Consider the following 22,242-nt stretch of genomic DNA (forward strand, 5'->3'; position numbering starts at 1 on the left):
TTAAATGAAAAAAATTGAATCATTTTTATTGAATTATCACTATTTTGTATGGATGCAAAGGAGTGAAATGAAATGTGCTATTGAATTAATAAATTTACTTTTATTTGCATTCATTAATTCAAATATATTTATTGCTTTTGAAATGTTGCGTGAGCCATATTTATTTTTAAAAGTACAAAAAAAAATTTCACGGCTGCTGGGTTTCGAACCGACAAGCATTAGTTCTAAAGTTAGCTACGCTAACCACACGCCCACGAAGCAAACTAAGGCAATGTAGTTTCAAATATTATATATAGAGATATATTTATAATGACTTTTTTCACGGTAGGGGTATAATATTAACACGATTTTATAACAAATACGCATCCCAAATACACCAAACTTATTTATAATGTGTTACAATATTTATTTTAAAACATTTTGCAAAAGACCCCGGTTGTAATTTGAATTATTATGTGTAACTGTAAAACACCATTGTTGGTTCAAAACGTATTTGAATATTCAACATTACTTTTAAATAACTGTACCGATTGTGCTGAAAATCGGTGGACAATCGTTAAATTACGTAATATTAATAATTCAAACGACGAAAATATGATTGAAAAGTCAAATCGATGGTCGTTCCAATCGAGTGGAAGAGAGATGCCACGCATGCGTACAATGAGCAAATAGGACACATCCGTAGTGGGACATCCGTAGTGGGACACTTTATCGTGCGTGCAGCCGGCGTTCATCGATTTATTAGACGTTGTCACGTCAAAAATAAAAACAATTTCTTGTGTTCTTGGGTTGCAAAAATACTTATAATACAAAACTTGGACACGAAATTTAACTTATACGTTTCTAAAATCATGCCGAGTTTGATAATTATACGAAAACTATTAATTTTAGGTGAAAACTGTAAAAATGTATCCCCTTTTTAAATCTAACTTAATTTTGTTTTATAATATGGTACTATTGATTTCTCAGGGCTAGACGAACAAAAGGAGTACCTACCGAACGCGTCGCATGTAAATGCCTCAACGGTCAGCTTGTGACATTTTCCCCTAGGCCGGATATATCATCGTTTGAGTTTTTGAGGTTACGATTCTTCTGTCACGTTGAGGGTGAAATTTCAGTATGCAGCAAAAATTCAATTAAATAAGTGCGCATTTCGTAACGGTAATACAACAGAGTGAAAGTCAAATGCGCGTTCATGCAGAAACAACTATAGCCACGAGCAGAAGCACGAGTGGAACATGGACCCGTATATATTAACTTTAGCGAACATAGGAGGATGAACTAAGCTTATTTATGTCCTAAAGTAAACTTTATTGCAGTGAAACTATTCTGGAATACATTTTTTACACTTTAATAGGCATAACAAGATATAATCGCCAATTAAAAAATACCTATTATTTATTAGCCAGGAAAATCACTTTGGAACAAACATGGTGTCAAATATATTTAACATTTTGTTTGTTTAAAGTAGGTATTACAAACGTGGCGGTATCTTTTAAGTATTTTTTCAAACTAAAAGTTGTTGTATATTATACACATTTAAACAAGATTAACCTGAAACATTTTGAAACACATATTGTAACACTAATTATTTGTATGTATTTTTGGTCAGTTAAAAAATAAATCAGTCTGTTATTACTTCCTACAAACAAACCTAAACCTTACTGAGCGGATTCAAAATTTAAGATTTAACTGTAAAAACTTCATCACAAAATTATTTTATTCAACACGGCCATGGATATAAGTAGGCTAAAAGCTTCTTGTGTCTCTACAGTATGGCGAACGCTGTGCTATCTCTACATTACAATGTTAACGAAGGATTGTCAAAATTGTAGTGCGTATTTTAAATTAACATTATTTCTTTTATGACTACGAATTATAACATAAAGTATTAAAGATAGTTGTATTATTATGAAAAAAAATTAATACATATACGTAACTATGCGTAGTTTTAATTATGCGATGTTTATGACAGCAATTCATACCGGTGAATCACGCGGGTTCGCTATCTTAACGAAATATTTGAGACTTACAGAGATGGCAACACCATGTTTACACATTTTCGTTCCAATCGATTCCCGTTCCATTTACGAAACTACTCCTACTAATTGCCGCATATCTAAAGCTAAGATGTTTATACATCAAATAAGTTAGAATGATTTATTTCCTTAAAAAATTCGAGAGTTTGCTTATTGCAAAAATAAAAACTTTACGCAATTTATTTTACAAAACAGCATTTGTATTTGTATGGAAACACTTAGTATACATGTATTTCAAGTATTAATTAAAAGCTAACAATAACAGGCATGTGAATCATTAATTCAAATAAATCCTCTTACTATGTGGTCGTTTATTAACTATGATGTAAGGCGAAATCTAACCTGTAGTTTACCTGTGTTAAACATTATCATATTATATATTTATCACGTTTTTGGATAAGTTTCGCTACTCTAATTATTCTGCATTACGAAAAAATAAAAATTCAATTTACTTGTTAGATAAACTATAAAATAAATTTTAAATGGCAAGGATTTATTTTTAGTGGTAAAATAATTATTTCTGGCAACTTGTTTTCATACGCTTTTTGTAAACAATCAATTATTTGACTGTATGACAAAAGTACTATTATACGTTCAGCCTATAAACTTCAGTGTATACAACCGAAGTGTAAATGTCAATGTTGTTATGAACCAGAAAGAAATTTCTATTAAAATGAATACAACAAATATTTAATTTGTAATAATATAGTGAGTCAGAATTCGTACAACAAACTTCGACTGCAGGTTTATCACGAAAAAAATTTAAAATATAATAAAACTAAACATCTCAATCTAGAGTGTTTTCAAAAGCATTTATACGCATTTGAAGTAGGAGCTGGAAGGCATTTTTATTCGATCTTTGAATGATTTTTGCGATGGGAGAGATTATTTTTTTTAAATACAGTGTCACATCAATGGCATATTTCCAAGAAAAACACTTTGAAACAATTGCAAATAACGATGAAACGCTGAACTTCTGGCTAATATGAATTGAACAAATTTCTACAGCCACCACATATTAACAGGCGGCTGCCATAAAATAATATATTAAAAAAAAAACAGTATATCATATAAATGAACGGATAATTGCCCTCAATTTTTTCAATACTATCAATTAAAAATACCGACAAAATTTTGTGGTTGGTGAAAAACATAACTAAAAACATTATCCAATAGCTTAGTGTTTCCTCTTATACCTCCTCTATTATTTACAATTAAAATTTATTCCATTCTTAACTTCAAACGAGTATACCATCAGCCTTGTGAAGTACTTCGGACCATTAACCGCATGCGAATGTTTTCAATATTTCTTTCGTAATGAACACCCAGCCGAATTTTGTCATTCGAATTTTGTCTCACGTGGCACAGGTTCATATAGTTTCGTGATAATGAATATAATCAAAATTTTTGAAAACATTTTCTGACAGTCTTTCCTGTCTACATCTGCACAGCATTTATTTGAATCACTGGATGTCTTATAGCTGTTCTAACAAACTTTATTTTGGAGACAGAAGTTTCGTATTTTAATTATTTATAGACTGCAAGTAAACAACCAAATAAAATGTTAAGAGTGTTTTGTTTAGCTGTAATGCGCATTAAATGGTTTTTAATAAAATATTTTGAACTGATTTAGCAAGTAAAAAATCACTGCAGTGCTTATCGTTTGATAAATAAACACTACCAAGAATGGTAAACCTTATAATAACATCGCAGGGACAAAAAAAATTTTGTACGAAAATAATTTGATTTTTAATTATGTATCATACAATTAACTTAAAAGGTCAATGAAATATTGGTATTTCCAAAATATTCTATATGCTTTAAAAAAAGTAATTTATAATTTCTGCTATAATACTAAACTCTGCAATGTTTATATATTTGTATGTACGTGAAAAGTCTAGGGATTGAAAAGGATTAAAATTTTATGTTGAAAACACGTCATTACAACAGACGAAAATGAAAACATTTTCCTGGAATCCGTCTCGGCCAGGATCACTGATTAGTTTGAAAATACGGCTCAGAATCTCCTGTCACTTTGAACTTGTAATGTTATTTTTGTTATTGTTGTATATTTAATTAAGTTGAAATTTATATTTCCCAGTTACAATAATATGTCTTAATGTACAGTAATAAAATATATTAGTACTTTGTAAAAAAAATATTCGGGAACCCAATAGTATGATTTTAGACAAAACATAAATTTCTAATTACATTGTAAACATCGAATCTATTTATTCTTTTTTCAGTCGTAAATGGCTTCGTATGGACCATTTTAATTAAACTAGCCAACGTTTCGTGTGTGAATTGAAATAATAATAATATTAATAATAAAAATAATAACGCTGATAGCCTTTTCTCAAGAATTAATTACTTATTAAGTTATTTTTAGAAACTAAACTCAAACATGTTAACTATTCGTGGGAATTGTGAGCACGAACACACACTACTAAGTCGAATAGTTTAACCAATTTTACTAATCAACGCATTTAAGCAATCAATTCAGAATCATAAGGAAAATTAAAATTGATTGTAACCGTATTTACTACATGCATGATTTCTTTACTACGAAGCCTAATATGGCGTCTCGTGGCATCTTTTAAAAAGCAGCCTGGCTGAGTGCACGAGCTCTTAAAAGACAGAGGCGCTAAGGGCGACATTGGATTGCGTATGAACTATAATGATGAAACCGGCCATAAGCGATGACCCTTTGTCTTTATAATGGAACTTTAAAAATAAAGGCACCATGCGCGTACCTATTTCACTTACAGTACTGTGTAGAAACACGCTTTGTAGCCTTTTATCCGTCCAAAAAAAATTATCATTATCTTAAACACCAAACCATGAATATAAATTACCATATAGGGAAAGTTCAAAGCTCCTAAAATTATTCTCGTATACAGTTACTTTTGATAAATCTTGAACGGTCTGTGAATGAAACAACAACTGGAGCTCTCACACGCCTCTCACAACTCAAAGAAAATTTCGCGACGTTAAAATTAATCTTATTTGTTTACAATAATACAATCAAAGAAGTTTTTTCTCTCTTTTTTAAGCCTTGCCAACATCGCTTTAAACTTACGAGACTCATGTTCATACCATCATCGAAGTAAGAAACTGAGAGTAATCAACAAGTAACCACATGTGTAAAGCTACTTTGCTCAATAAGAGATAAGTTTATAGCTATTAGTCATAAACTTATTTTTGGTATATATATAAACATTCGAAAAAGACAAATAAATCTTTCTGAATATGTCTACCTTGCCCTACGATACACCGAGCACACCTTCTGAAAAGCGAGTTTATTCTGGGCTGCCCAAACTGCACCAACACAACTGCACAGACTTGATTCTGTCCAGAGTTGATGTGACGTCACATCCTGTTGAGAGAAGCGTTTTCCAACGAGATTTCCGTAGTTATTTTTTGACACTTTGGGCAGTGGTGTGAAGGTTAAGTTAAACGAAGCTAGTAAAGCGTATTTTATATCCGAAGAACTGGTGTCGTTGACGTCGTAAGGCAATGAACATTTATTCACTCAGTTTTCCTTCTTACTTCCAAATATATTTCAATTTCAACACACACATATATTTATTATAACACAAATATAATTTTTGTTGGGGCACTTCTAATTAGTTTCTATCCTTGTCATTTTACGCCATCGTCCGCTATCTGCTATTGCTGCTTCTGCTCAATTCAGTAGATTAAGGGATGGGGAATAACGAATAAAGCAGAGAGTCAAGACAACTGCAGGCCCACTTGCATATTCAGGTGAGAAAAATCCAAGTTAAAATTTAGCAGGATAATCAATTGGAGTAATACTTTCTTTTGCTCTAATCCACGACCTTGCAAGCCGGCCTAACAATTTTTGCATGTACTTCTTAGCTGTGTGGACCTCCAGTGTGAACCCGAAATGTGCACTTTATTAGTTTGTTTCAAGTGGATTATTATTGTTAAGTTTCACTTCAAGCGCGCGTTCGCCGATAATTAGCTGGTAAACTCGACTTCAGTTAATGAGCGCTTGGCGCATGAGGTGGCTTCCTGGCAAAGATCCGGGTGTAAACGCGCATTTTATAAGCCACTCGCGATTTATTTAAAGTGCATTATTACGAATAGCATTTAAGGAGCCCGTCTAGTCAGTGAGGCGGTGTGATAAGCGCGACGCTCGTTGGTGTTTCTAGTGCGGTGTCGCCTCTAAGTACAAGGCTGTGGACTGGCGCGCAATTTTCTCGTCATGCGTAGGGCAACTGTGAATTTTCAGCGGTGACCGTAACATTATGTGGCGGAGAAATGAAGGAAAAGTTGTAATGCAATTTCCTTAAGTGCTTTCAAGAATCTGTATCGGTTGTTTTACACCTAAAAATAATTCTGTAAAACAAACCTTTTAGGCATTTTAACTCTTCTAACCATACAGTTAAAAAATTTGATCCCGAATAAAATCAAGAACTTTTTGTCCCTAAGCGCATTCTTAAATGCTTTTCGTAAACAGACTCTACTCGGATATCTTGAGCAGTTCTCAGATCGCGTTGTTTTACCGGCTCACTACACCGTATGTGTGCCTGAATAAGTCTCGTTTCAAAGTTTCGTCTTTCAACTTGTGCATGGTCGAGAGACCTACATTGTGCGTGGCAGACAGTATAGTAGTATAAAAATAGGGTTCCGGGCACTGGGTTCTGGGATGAGGTGCGAGGTACTAGTCCGCCATCTTGGATTGTGACGTTACGGCGGCCATCTTAGATGACCTTGACCTTGACCTTTGACCTTCAAAATTTGCCAAAACTTGAAAACATTTGCCAAAATTTGCCCACAAATCGCAAAAATTCATCTAAATTTCCATTTTTTTGGAAACAAATTCCGCCAAAAACTCTTAAAAGATTCCAAATTTTGAAAATTTGGATTTCGAAAACCTCAAAAGTCATTCTGCCTTAGAAAGATTACAAATTCCTAAAAACGGCTTAAGAATCCATGTCTAAAGCATCCGATAAGCCGTTTCTAGGAATTAGGATGCCATGACCGCCATCTTGGATCAAAACATCACTGTTGCAATTTACGTTACGGCCGCCATCTTGAAAATCCGTAATTTTTATGTTATAAAATTGGGAAAAAATTTTAAATTTATAAAAAAATAAGTAATCGAATTTAATAATAAAACTTTTATAACAAATTATTTAAAAAAATTAAATGTACACTTTTGCCATGGTGCTCGTAGTCCTCGGTTCGAACCCGGCGAGGTAAAAATAAAAAAAATATGTCAGGTCCTTCCTTCATGGAAGCCACTGGCTGACTGACCTCCCACCACTTATGTCAAGATATCTATCGTCATCTATTATGACGTCATGTTTGCCATCTTGAAAGTCCGTAATTCATATGTTAGAAAACAAAAAAAAATTAAAAATAACAACAAATATTAATCAAAATCTAATAAAATATTACTTTAAAAAACCGTTCACCTACCGTTACGGCCGCAATATTTGATTTTATAAATGTTGTATGTTTCGTTACAGCCGCCATCTTGATATTCCACAATTTTAATGCTATAAATTCCGAAAAAATTCCCAAAAATATTTTTAAAATTGCCTACTTCAAATGTTTAGTTACTTAAACGATTTTCTCCTCGATTCGATTCCCGGCGAGAGTAAACCAGTAATTTATTAATATATTAAAAAAAATTATCAGTAAATAGTAATAAAAACGTCGTACACCACACCCGAAATTTTGAATAATGTTAACACTGTATCAATTTTCGTTTAAGGACGCCATCTTGATAACCTTTATTTATTATCCTATTTTAATGAAAAAAATTTCAAAATTCACAAAAAGAAAAAAAATTACTTATTTATATACTAATTGATTAGATCGATTCCCGTCCTTGGTTCGAAACCAGTAATAGCAAAAATAAAAACCGACAGATCCTTCCTCCACAGAAGCCCCCTGCAGACTGACCTCCCACCACCAATACCAAGATATATATCGTCAGCTGGTATGACGTCATATCCACCATCTTGTCTTCGTCCACTGGAGGCCACCATCTTGTTTTCGTCTGCTGGAGTGTGCTGATGCCATGTTAGTGTAATTTTCTGTTCACCATATATTTTACCTCGACTTTTGAAATTGAAATTTGACCGTGACCTTGATCTTTGACCTTGAACTTTGACTTTGACCTTGAACTTTGACCTTGACAGCTCCAAAGCTCTAACAGCTCCAAAGCTCCAATAGTCATTGGCTCCATCAGTCTACGACTTCAATAGTCTTTTGCCTCCAAAGCTACAATTTCTACAAGAGCTCCAAAGTTCTAATTGTTCCAAGTGCTCCAATTTCTCGAAGTGCTCCATCTGCACCATATACATTTGGCTCCAACTGATTTCAATTACTTTATTTTGATCGAACTTGTCATGATTACTTGCATGTCTTTATAAGTCTACATTTTTTCTCCCATGGTGACGATTTTTACACCTTTACCTGACGTATTTTTTTTAATTTTTGACCTCACCGGGTTCGAACCGAGGACTCCAAGCTTCATGGCATATGTGTACATTAATTTTTTTAAATAATTTTTTATTAAATTTTTATCATTAAATGCGATTATTTAATTTTTTGTATAAAATTTAAAAAAATTCCCGATTTTCTAATATAAAAATTACGTATTTTCAAGATGACCTGCCTTAACGGAAATTGCAATAGTGACGTCATATTCCAAGATGGCCGTCACGGCACCCTAATTCCTAGAAATGACTTATCGTAGGCTTTAGACATGGATCCTGAAGCCGTTTTTAGGAATTTGTAATCTTTCTAAGACAAAATGACTTTTGAGGTTTTCGAAATCCTAATTTTAGAATTTTGGAATTTTTTTGAGAATTTTTTGGCGATTTTTGGGCAAATTTAGACTATTTTGACAAATTTAGAAGGTCAAAGGTCAAGGTCATCCAAGATGGCCTCCGTGACGTCACAATCCAAGATGGCGGACTAGCACCTCGCACCTCAACCCAGAACCCAGTGCCCGGAACCTTATTGGTATATTACTCAGTACATTTGGCCGAAGAACGCCGCCGAAGTCCGAGCCGCAGCTGCAGAAGATGCCGACGCAGCGAGCGCCGCACGAGAGAAGTCACGCACGCCGCGCGTGGGGAGATCGGACATGGCCTCGCGAGGCCAACTCCCTCTGGCGTTCACGGCCGCCGGAAGACGCGACACGCGAGCCGGGCGACGCACGAACACCTCTGGGCCTCTGGAGTCGCGACTACCAGACCAGACGGGAGATCATTAAAGAAAACGGCAGGGAGGAGGGAGAAGTGTGTGTCTTTCAGTACCTCGCCGGTACTTTCAGCCTCGGTAACGAGCAAATCCATGTGCTCTCGTGTGACAAGTACAATTCTTAATATACGCAAGTTGTGTTTTAAACTACATTTCTGGGCGCGAATCACACTTAGCCTTCACACACGCCACTAGAATTCGCTGCCGGAGCAACTACGTCGACTATTGAATCACTCTATTAGCAGATAGAGATATATAAAACATAAAATGAAACGGTTCCGCTAAAAGCGAAAAAGACTTGAATAAATACCAAACCCCGGGTTTTACAACAGATTTTTGATAAAGAATTTTATTTAAAAAAAACTATTATGTTAAAATTCATTAAACAGTTAATATTATAAAGTTTACCTTTGGCTTTATGAGCTTTGGTTCGCGCTATCCGCCACAAATGGCAGCACCGTGATTGTTAGACATTTACGTTCCATGCAAATTCCGTTCCGTTCACGAAACTACTCACATCAAATGACGTATACCGAGAGCTAAGATGTTACATATGAAAAAAAACTGCTCAATTAATGATACGTGCTTTAACCAGTAAAACCGTGTGGCTGGTATGGAGAAAATTAGGGAATTATTTTTCAACAGACACGGGTAAATAAAAAAGCTAAATCTTTGGACTTAGGTTCATATAACGTTCACCAGAAGCAGATACCGGGATTTCTAAATGGTTGGCTTCATGTTTTAAGGGTTGGGGGAAGTTAAAAGAAATAGTAAAACAAATTTTAAAAACATTTATTAAAACCCTACATTATTATTGACACTGACACATTGGCATATTTGATTACAGAAGCAGATGTAGGCGACGTCGCTTCTTCACACAGTTAAATTGCAGATCTTGTAACAGCTCACCTTGCATCATCCAAAATAACGTAACGCCTTAACTGATGGTTATTAATTTTTTCCCCAAATTTGGTGGAGATATATCCCACCTATAAACACTAACTCTCGCTAAATGCTTTAGAAATTCTTTCCAAAGCGAGTTAACAAGTAATGGATCGATAGAAAAAGGAACTTTGGTTTTGGCTCACCTAATGCTTGAATATGTGTGTGTGTGTGAATGGTTTTAATTTAATTTCTACTTAATATTATATTTATTGGCGACACCGAATTTTTTAAGTGCAAATAAATTTCCAGCTCGTATATGCCTATGCTTAATTTTTTAGTTAGGTACCTGTGAATTAGCTTCTTGGTTAAATCTTGTAATGGTTACCTCTTATCTTTCAACATTTAGGTAAAACTAAATTCTGCTTTCTTTCTTATCACATGTTTTCATCATCTATTTTGTTTGTGTTATGCTATTTTTTTCTTCTAAAATGTCAATGTAAGATGTAATAGCATAAAGTGTGGTTAAGGCCGGGCTTCAACCAAATTCACTCCGGCCGCGGTATAGGCATTTACATGCAAAACAAATTCCCGCGCGATTTCTACAATTTTTGTGAAAACGGCGTCAAACAAAAGCTATGTTGTAGATTTTGAAGACCTTAACAGCGCTATATCTTTAAAAGTTTTAATTTTTTATTTCAAGATGGTGATATTATGTGATATAATATTCAAAGTATCATATTTTTCAGGCTATTCATTTAATCGCTTAAACGGCTGTACTGGAACCTTGACTGAGTTGAATTCTTTAAAAAAGTCAGCGGGACTGATACTCTATCTCTAAAAACAAAGTCACAGGATGATTATTTGTAATGGAAACATTGAGGCCGCGAGGCCCAGCACGTGGTTGTTGGCGAGGGGTGCCAGGGGGGAAGAGGATGACGCGCTAGGTGGCGGAGACAGGCTGCCGTGTTGCCAGCTCCTTCCTGGAAGGTCACCCACCCCTCGCGACTGTGAGCCAGGGAGACGGACACGGGCTAGTCTGTCATCTGTCACGCCTTGCGCGCGAGGTACTGACATTTCTGACAGTTCTGCATTTACAACTTCACTGGTTAGTGTTTAACTCTTTACAGGACAGAAAATAAAAACAAAAACTGATAGCATGATGGTCATGTATTAAAAACAGTATAAATTGTTCTCGCGCAGTTCGTCTTCACAAATTAAATTTGTTCATTATTTTAAATAGCTTTTTCTGTGGTCGTTTTTTCGTATATAATTTAGGAGGATTTTATGTCACACTGTTATGCACACCGACGCTTCATCGAAACAATCCTGTCTAAACCAAATGTTTATTAAAATTTTTAACTTCACATTTATTGTGACACAGATCTCAAATTCCTATCTGAATATCTACACATACTTGATCAATTTTTATTTTAATAACGAGTTTAAAAAATAACATAGAATAGCTTTTGCTATCTTTAGGTTTAGGCTTCTCCTGAAAATGCAAATGTTTCTGAAGACGCACAAACTATTACATTATGAAGGTTTGCTTCAAACTTTGATATTATTGGTAGACCTGAGTAGATAAAAAAATATAGCGACACTCACATTCTGTCAATTAGAACTTTTTGTAATAAATTTTTTTTATGGCGTTGAGGCCCGTGGTTAGTTGCGCCCTCGGCTACCTTGCATGAGGGGAAGGGATGGGGAAAGGTGTTTGGCGCCAGCGTCTCACCGAGGTCACTCATTCTCTCTTTTTTAGTATTAGTGTGACGCTCGACTACGTATGACTTATTCAATGAAATTTATCAAGTCTTGGTACGCAGTGTGCGATTATCGGCAGCACAAAATGTCTCAAGAAACGGCCACAATTATCAAAGCGAAAGAAATCCGCAAAAAAAGAAAATGATTCTGGCACGTAGGCCTACTGCTAAAAATAAAAAGTATGTACATGTGTTATATATATTATATATACACGGATATGAGACATTTATATTTGACATACTGTAAAACTTTTAAAATATTATTGAAAACAGAATACTGGAAATTAATTTTTAACATTTGTAAGAGTTGTTAAATATATTTGCTCTAAAACCATTTCAAACGAATTTAACGTTTCATTTTATGCGTAAAAATAAGCCTATAGTTTGAAAATGTATTAATGATACATTACACATTTGTTCTAGTGACAATGTTAGCCGTAAAATTGCGGATGCATGCGGGGCAATTTTGATTTTTATATGCAGCTATAAATACCATTTTTATTAGGATGCAATTTTGTCTATAATTTTTTTGTAATCTTTACTGTCAATTTTACGAGCTGGCACTTATTTTCAGCGACAATAGATTATAAAACAGAAACTGAGAAAACAATCCCGAAATATTTCTGTAAAATATGCTTTATGTTATTCATTTTTTAAATTTTACCATGAATAAATTATTTTATACGTCTATGTAAAACAAACATTTTATTAAAAATTTTAATTTAATGTAAAAATCAATTTACGTTAAAAGTAGTAATAATTTAGAATTTCTGAGTTTCGGTGACGCCTTTGCCCACTCACCGATGGATTGCCATTGTGATTATACACACGTCTTATATTTACTATAATGTGAATGAAAAACGTTATATAATTAACGTTTATTTTTATTTAATAGTAATGAATAGTATTAAAAATGTATATTATTGTCATGTTATAATTGCATGTCTGACATCTAACAGGTGCACAAGTTAGTATATTTAGGAGTATTATTTCTGTGACAAAACAACTTATGTAATTAATGTTGATTACATCGAATCACTGCAAGTCACTTTTGGAGAAAGAACTAATATCGTGAAACGAACAAAAATGCTAGCTGATTGTGAGCTATGGCACAAAATGAGACGTGTGCGGTTAAAAGTCAGTAATTTCGGCGTTGTTTGTCGCCGGAAAGAATCTATGTCCTGTTCAAATCATGTTAAACAGTTACCTACTTTACATGCCCCCGTTTTCGACACTGGCAATGGAGTACGGTGGTCGCAATGAGCATATTGCCATTCAGAGGTTTCAAGCACAAACCGGATTAGTTGTACAGAAGTGTGGTTTATTTTTGGATCTCTAATACGGATATTTCAGTGCTAGCCCTGACGGACTTGACCAAGGGCTCCAAGAAACTGCAATAAGAAAAAGAAAGTTTTTTCCACGTGTCAATGAAACGGAAGTTTAATTATTAAACGTTCACACCTTTATTTTTATGAGCTGCAAGGGACTTTAAACATACATAGCGCGAATACTGTTACTTCATGGTAATGTCTGTTGTTCGTCAGAATTTACAAGTAGAAAGAGTAGAAAGAGATGAGCTCATGCGGGAAACAGAAATGTTGCCGAAACTGACTAGATTTTATCGTAGGTGTTTTCTGCCTGAGATAGTGGTGCCAAATCAAAGCATAGACAGAGCCATTAGAGAACCAGGCTACATTTTGGAAGCTGAAAGAAGCTTGGCAGAGAAACAGCAATCAAGACGTCAAAAACTGACCCGGAAAAAGCAAGGGATAAATGAATGTAAATATAATTGAAGTAAGATATTTTTGTTCTTTGAAACTCTAGACGATTGCCATAAAATGTTCTGTTGTGTTCAAATTTGTTCTAACATCGAAAACATTAAGTTAAACGAAAGAAAACAATTTTTTTTTGGAAGTAACTGTACATGAGTTTTTATAAGGTTATAATTTTATCTGAAGTTTATATTTTAATTCTGTGGAGACATACCTTTTAAAATATTGTTTACAATGAATTCCGAAGAACTGATTATAGTTATTTATTTGTTTTGTATGTAGTAGTAATATACGTGTCTTTTGGTCTCTATGCTGATATAAACTGTGTTTCTACTATCAGTTATAGCCTATGGTTTTTCTTCTCATTTTTCTATTTTGTATGATATATTATACTGAATGAGTAAATGTCACTATTATTTTGAATTCTTTGTAAAATATGAAATATAAAACATGATTTTCAAACCTAATGTATTTTCTTTAACTGTGGTTCACATTTCGCAACAACTTAAGAAGTGGTCATTCTACGTAATAACTATTTGTAGTACCGGTAAATGTAATAATTAATACACGGTTACCATTAGTTGTAGGTACAATCATTAGCATTAAACATTATGGCAGAGGGAACATACATTTTTTAAAGAAAAGTTAATCTAATATTGTGTTAATCCTGATTTAGACACATTTTTCACAATACCAATCTTTTGAGCATTGTCATAGCCACATCCTCTGATAAGATCCTTCATAAAGATTAACTCATATCGCTGAATTTACTGATCAATAAAGAAAAATATTTGTAAAATTTACAGCTTTGAAACGTATGGAACCGTATTTATGTTTCAAAAATACATAAAACATTTCTTGTAATTATTTTGACACATTCTCAGCTGATATTAATTGCCTGAAAATAATTTTTAAAAATCAACGCAAACAACTTTAATTATTATGTAATACTTTAGCTGTGAAGTTATATGTGGATGAAAATTATACAAATTCTGGCAGGTTTCATTAATGTTTTATTATTATGAGGTTTTTTTTCTTGCAGCAATTGAATATTAAAAACGTAAATCGGTTTCAGCTAAAAATGCCCTACACTTAACTGAAATTAATGATAAAAACATATAAATACGTTAATGTGTAGTTCTTACTAACTTATAACAAACTTCTTTATCTTGGAGAGATCTCAGTTTCGCAAAAAACTTCGTTTTCAAAGTATAGTTATATTTCAATGATACATACAAACACACACATGCATATATATATGTATATATATACATATGTATATATATGTATATATATAATTATTTTTCATGCATTAAGCACAATTTTACTCTACTGAAAATCTCTGTGTGTATTAATAAATGCTGATTTATCATTATTTGCTTGGTAATGGGAAACTAGAAGGAAATATATATTTTTTAATGAGGTTTGGATGGCCACTTCTAGAAATTTGAGAAAATGACAAAGTAAATACGAACCTTCGTACACACGTACTGATTTCACGTTACTTCTATGTAGGGACTCGGAAATTTCGTGAATTAATCTGGAATCAGGATAGAATTAAATGTTTTAAATGTGCTCAACCCATGTTTGCTTTTCCTTTGGCTGATTTCTTATCCTAGTTGATCAGCACTACCTGATTTACTTTTTTTTCTTCTCCTAGTTGGGCATCGCAGAGGGGTAGCTAATAACTATCGCCCAAAAATGAACTCAGTGGAACAGTATAAATGTTTTCATACTAGCTTGCGACAAAATGAATGCGCGAAATTTACCTATCTCTATTTATAGGCCTATACAGACTGATAATACTGGCTGTGATTCGATTCGCCAGTAGTATAGGAATGTATGTCCGGGCACAGGCGCCAGGCGCTGGTGTCGGTGCCGGGTCAGTGACCGACCGACCTCTGAAGTCACGGCGGCCATCTTGGACTAAAAAATTCCTTAAAATTTCTCAGAAATGACTCAAAATGACTCAAAATGTCCCATTTTCCAGGGAAAAATTCCCGTCTCGAGGGAAAATTTACCGTTTTTAGATCTTAAAAATACCAGCGGGTAGAAATATCCATATTGAGGCTTAAGCATCCATGTCTACAGCTTCCGATAAGCCTCTGACGTCATAATTTAATATGTCATCATGTAATATGACGTTACAGTTGCAATTTCCGTTACGGCAGCCATCTTGAAAATCATTCTTTATTATCCTATTTTAATGAAAAAATTAAAAAATTAATAAAAAAGCTATTTATGAAAAAATTTAATTTTTTTCATTAAAATCGGATAATAAATAATGATTTTTAAGATGGCTGCCGTAACGGAAATTGCAACGGTGACGTCTTATTACATGATGACATATTCAATGATGACGTCAGAGGCTTATCGGAAGCTGTAGACATGGATGCTTAAGCCTCAATATGGATATTTCTAGCCGCTGGTATTTTTAAGGTCTAAAAACGGTAAATTTTCCCTCAAGACGGGAATTTTTTTCCCTGAAAAACGGGAAATTTTTACAAATTTTGAGTCATTTTTGAGGAATGTTTAGTCATTTTGAGGAACTTTTGAGTCCAAGATGGCCGCCGTGACGTCAGAGGTCGGTCTGTCATTGATCTGGCACCGTCACCAGCGCCGGCGTCTGTGCCCGGACATACATTCCTATACTTCTTTCGCCTCTTTTTACTTTTCCGTCCCTGTTTCAGGTAAGAGGTTTAACAGATTTGGTAACCAACCTTGTTTTGTCTAATCTGGTATTTGTCAGTCTGCATTTATTGTAGGTCTTGTCCGCACTGGCCTGTAGATCATAAAAGACCAACTATAAAAATTTCCATGTTCACATATTATATAGTTCGTTAGGAACGCTGCATCTGCAAAATTGTTGACAGCTCGTCAAGCATAACTTTACCGTCGTTACAGCCAATATATGACTGAAACACTGTTGATTCTTATACTGGAAAGCTTAGACAGTACTCTGTAATTTTTTTTCAATCAAACTGAAATATTCATGCACACAAAATTACAGATATTTGTAAATATGTACATTTGCACGAAAGCAAATCGCTGCAAATGTGGGATTGTATTATTGCCCGGGCATTTATTCTTTGGGTTGTCCCAGTACCTGAATTAGTTACAGTTATTTATAAACATTTCCCTGTATAACTTTCCACGACTAAATGCGCACGCACAAAAGCACAATAAACAATTATGAAGTCCAATTTCTAAATATTATTACATTTTCCAAGGGTTAAAAATGTACCCTTGTACAAAAAAGTCGTAATATAATATTATATTGCAATATTCGTAAGCGCGACAGTAAATATCCAGCTTTGTTTAGAAAAACGCAAATCATAAATTCAAAAATAACCATAACAATGTTTTGTAGAAATTTACTATATTTTCTCTAGTAATATTACGAAATATTTCTTGGCAACCGATTTCTAAAGGAATTTTGTGAAAATGTCCAAAAACATTTTTTTTTCTGTGTAAGGAATACTATATTTAATTATAATAAATTATTTTTATACTACTAATTAACAGATTACTTCAGTTTACAAGTTTGCAAGCTAAGAACACATATCCATGAACGATACGGAGTACTTGATTTACCTATTGTACTTGCACTTGGCAATTCTTTTATAAACTCTAAGTTTTAATACATACTTGTATTAGGTCCTCATTTTTTACATTTCGTTACATTGCCAATGTGTAGCAAGTATATGTATGTATGTACATCGTATTTTATTTCTTACGAAATATTTGTGTCTTGAAATAAATAAATATATTTCAAGAAACGCATCTCGACTACTGTTAAATTTTTTAATAAATGACAAATTGTTTAATGTTATGAAAATAGTCCTGCCCTATAACTCGTATATATATATATATGTTTGTATATATATATATATATATATATATATATATATATATATAATCATGTTTATATATAAACATAATTCAAACCTTTGGTCACAAGTGTAATATTCGCATACATTATGTGGATAAGTTAAAATATTTTTAATTAAAAAAAATAGGTTTGTTCATAAAATGAAATGTGTGTGTAGGAAAACCCGCCAGAGTGACGGGGCTTATGTTATGGGACGTGTAAGTGCATGTCATCCTTGAACGTGACATGCAATAGATTTCAGTTTAACTGACCATTGGTTGTAGGATTATAATTTAAAAAAAACGTTATCAATGTCGTATTATCAGAATTCATCTCCAAAAAAATCCTGCTCTATATGATGCCTAATGAAGATTCCGGCTGTCCCGGGCACCGGGCTTCTAGTGCTGAAGCTCTGCTGAGTGGGTGTGCCTCGCCTAACCGTCCGCCCCTAGCTAGGCACGCGGCTGTTCTCCTCAGTTGGACACAGAGCTGGCAACACCGGATGAACACCTGATCCCGCCGGCGCCCCCCTTCCACCCTTCTGCTCACTCGCTGCCACGGTCTTATCTCTGTCTGCGATCTCTCGCTCTCAGCTCCACCCCAGAGCTATCTGGTGACCGTGATTCACAACCGCGACCTTGAAGCTTGCCCTTAAGTGTAATTTCGCCACCAATAAATACGATGGTAAATAAATAATCTACAATAAAGGTATCTGCAATCGCCCAAATATGTCTTGGGCTCTTTCGGCGCTGGGTAAAACGTCAAGTGTTTCATTTTCTTGTTCCTTTCGCAAGAGCGGCCAAGAAGAAACCGCTCGTGTGAGCCGGGCTCTCCGCTAGTTGCCAACTATGATGAGGGGGGGGGGGGGGGCGAAGCGGGTCGTGACGTCACCTTCTCGGAAGCTTCGCAACGTTCACGTTTTGCGGCGAGCGTGCAATTTTGTTACGGCTTTCCTTGGCCCGCTGAAGACGCGGGAGGGGAGCGTGGTTTTGTTTCACTTGGTTGTTTTGTTTTCTTGTTGTCCTCGGCCAGCACTGCCGTCGGTCTGGTTGAAGAGGAGAAGTGCGGGGGACGGGCAGGGGTGCACAAAGGCAGGTCCTGCTCAAGAGCTCATCGGCAGTTGCGGGTCAGTTCGGTTTGCCCGCGCGCCGGTCGACACCATGGGCGACCTCGCGTCTGGACAGCGCGTGGACGGCTCGGAGGAGCCCAGCGCCGCCCATCCCCTGCTGGTGAGTTCTTGCACATCCTTCATCAAGGAGTTTCTCCAAGTAGTTTCGGGCCCACTCGCTAGACAGTAGCATAGCCATAAAAGAATGTCCCAGTTTCAACGATATATTATAACAGTTTAATTTATAATATTTACAACAAATCTTACATAAAATTGAAGGTAAACTAACCTTGTTTTTTTTTCCTTACAAATGTTCAGTATGCGCACCTTTAGTAATACGGCAAACACAGAAACTAAAGTCCAATTCTTCCCACACTTTGGCTAACAAGTCCGGAGTAATGATGCCCCAAAGGAAAAAAAAAAAATCGCATGGCGTTATGCATGGCGAAAAAGATAGCTCTTGTCTCGATCATTACGACCAATCCATCGGTAAGGAACTTCGACGTCCAACCAATTTTTGGTTGATCACAAGGAATCTTTAAAAGAAACGCACGTTGAACTGAAATTACAGATTCTCTCTTAGGAAACTGCAGAACACAAAACGCTTTACGCTCAGGAGTCACCATTTTGGGTAGGTGGCGCTGCAAGCGAGAAAACAACAAAGCAGTACTCGGGCATGTGCTTATTTAATATGCTCGAGTTTCTCTGTAACTGTGACCTTGAAACAAAACTATATAACGCCTTCAGTTGATATAAATAAAATTTATAACTAGGACAACATTCTTTTATGTACATAACTGTATATTACTAACATAGCTATACTGATTGTGATAAGTAATGCATAAGCTATTATCAGTCGAACAGAACATTGAAAATTAATTCGCTTTATTTTGGTAGCTACATATTTTGTGTTGTGGCATACCATAAATATTGTATCTTCTACTCATTTATATAGAAAATATTTTTTTTATTGCGAAACCGTATTAAGTATTTCTCGCACGTTTTAAAATTATATTACTTAACAATTAGTCAAGTATATTAATTAACATTGTCAATATAAAAGTTTGGATTTGAACCCCTCCCCCCTCGGTCCAAGTTTTTTTATTAGTAGTTATGGGCCCACCCAATAGATAACGTCACATGTCACGCAAAACATGGTTTCAGTTTCCACTGTAAGAGTCTCACATATATCTCCATCCTAGTTCTATGATATCCTTTAAGGCCCGTGTACAACACTCCGAACCTGTGGGAGGTCCGTGTCCTTATCATAATGTGAATGACTTCACATTGGCGCACGGAAAACTGCCCTGTCTACAGTTGCGATGTCCGATGTCCGAATTTACTGATTTATAAATTAATCAACGGAGCACAGTAAATATAGAGTCCCAAAATAAATGTTTTTTTATTGTTTTTATTTTTGGTTTAATGATTTTGTAAATGAGTACGCGGCTAAGTTTTGAATATTCATTTATCCTGTTAAAGTTGTAGGAGTGCAATAATATTAATTTATTCAATTAGGCAAAAGTAAATTCTCATTAATGAATTCCAAGCGCACTGCATAAATTGAATTTGTGTGTTCGACCTTTGAAAACCGCTGATTGCAAACGGACAGCTCTGATCAATATTTTGTGCCAGTCTTGTTGGGTTCCTACCACAACGTCCGTTCTTTTCTGTTTACCTTTTTAAACGGTGAACTGAAACGGAAATTATCACGAGTGTTTTTTTTTCTATGCTACCAAAGGCCCCGGATTGGAACAAAAAGTTCAAGTTGACCGATGTATTCGGACCATTGCCCACACCATCCATGACTTAGGAGGGTCACGTGGACCAATCAGCGATCAGTGTCAATTCTGATACAATTTTGGAAAAAGCAATTGTAGACGGGCCTTTTAAAACCATTCGCATCTGTCTGACAGTGTAGTCCGACCATGCTGCCTGATATATTTTCTGTGGCAGCGTACCACACACACTTGTCGGATGTATCTAGTAAACGTGATCATATTTAGCGGGCAGTACGGCAGATTGCTTTAAATATATATTTTTTTTTGCTTTACTCGAAACCTTTATAGAAAATATGGATTAATGTATATATATATAGAATTTAGATACTTTTATAAAATTTAACTAAGAGTTCAATATGTATTTGGACCAAAGCTGTTATTTTCATGCCTACATACGTTAACCATTTAATTTGCTTTGTTTTCCGTTTCAAAGCAACTTAACGGAAAATAAATTAAACATAATGGTGCCCAAGACGAAATTTTATAAACATACAAGTGTTTATACTCATCATGCTTCTCATTGGCGAATATTGTTAATAACGTCCGGTGCTGATGGTGATGTCCGACCTGCCTGACCTCGGAAGTTGGAAGTTCGCCAGCTCTGGTCAGAAAGATCCGCCTCCACGCGACTGTACCATCAGAACCTGACGTCATAGGTCACGTGAACCAGTCATTCACCGTCAGCTCCGACATGACGTTCAGACACGACTGCGTGAATGTGGCTGGCACTTTCAAGCTGGTACGCACTAAGCCAGTCGATAGGCAAGTGGACTGTTAAAAACTCTCACTTTAAATTTAGGACGAACGCTGGTTCTAAATTATCAGGGATCTTCGTAAATTTACCGTTATCTTCGTGAAGTTGCGGGTACTAATTTCACTTACTCTGATCACGAATCTACAAGAATATCTTGGTATACCTATCAGCAAAACTTCAAAAATCTGTTAAAATTATTTGCAAGAACGCACTTATGTCTTCCACGTTTGTGTTTAACCTGTTTGTAATGAAAAATAGAGCTCAAAAGTTTAATTACGGCGTAGTTTATACGAATATCCGGCTATCTGAAATTACGAAGAACTCGGCGTTTATTTTAGGCGAATTCTTCGTGTGAATGTTTCTAAATTTACTGTGATTTCTAACAGTGTGGATGAAAAAACAGCAATAAGCCAAGCAAGGGTTCATACAAGGCAAGAATCGAGTTTATTTAGCAGGTGTTCGAGTGTTGGACTGACTTCGGATTTCCCGTCGTTCCTCGAAGTGAGTACAGCAGGCTGATTAAAGGCCCGTTCTACAATGGCCCGGAAATGGAGACGGATCACGTAAACGTAGATGGACCTCCTGGAACATTTCACCGTCGCATCTGTTGCTTCCACAATACACGGAAACGTCGCAAATGGCAACCAATTAGATTGCATTTCAAGGTTAAGAAATATTATTTAATTTAAATATATTATGCTTCGAGATCATAGCACGGGCAGAATTTACATATATAATAAAAACAAACCAAACAAAATAAAGAAAACTAGATATTCATGTACTTGAAACAAATTTTAACGTACTTCGAACATAAACATGGCTACCACCACATCAAAATACTCGGTTTCTATAGGTTGCACGGAGCAACGTAAACAAAGAGCTCACAATTGCTGAACTAATCCGTACGGGTCAGTTTCCGTCTGCGCTCTATTGCAGATCCGTGAGATCGTTTTCCGTTTACGTGTCATTGTAGAAAGGGCCTAAGGCCGGGTTTATGAGCTACAAAAAAACGCAAAGACGCACCACG

The 22,242-nt window shown here is 35.3% G+C and overlaps 1 protein-coding gene across 2 annotated transcripts in view; it reads left to right on the top strand.

Annotated features, from left to right (window-relative positions):
- Positions 1-18,623: 18,623 nt before the first annotated feature.
- Positions 18,624-22,242, top strand: part of LOC134536506 (solute carrier family 23 member 2) — a 156,912-nt gene continuing 153,293 nt past the window's right edge. The window contains exon 1 of one of the 2 annotated variants that reach the window (XM_063376245.1): positions 18,624-18,801. In XM_063376245.1, coding sequence (XP_063232315.1) covers positions 18,733-18,801 — 69 coding nt within the window. In that variant the 5' untranslated portion in view covers positions 18,624-18,732. The remainder of the gene's footprint in view (positions 18,802-22,242) is intronic. The other variant, XM_063376230.1, reaches the window with a different exon arrangement.

The sequence above is a fragment of the Bacillus rossius genome, chromosome 1, assembly GCF_032445375.1.
Source record: "Bacillus rossius redtenbacheri isolate Brsri chromosome 1, Brsri_v3, whole genome shotgun sequence".
Taxonomy (NCBI): domain Eukaryota; kingdom Metazoa; phylum Arthropoda; class Insecta; order Phasmatodea; family Bacillidae; genus Bacillus; species Bacillus rossius.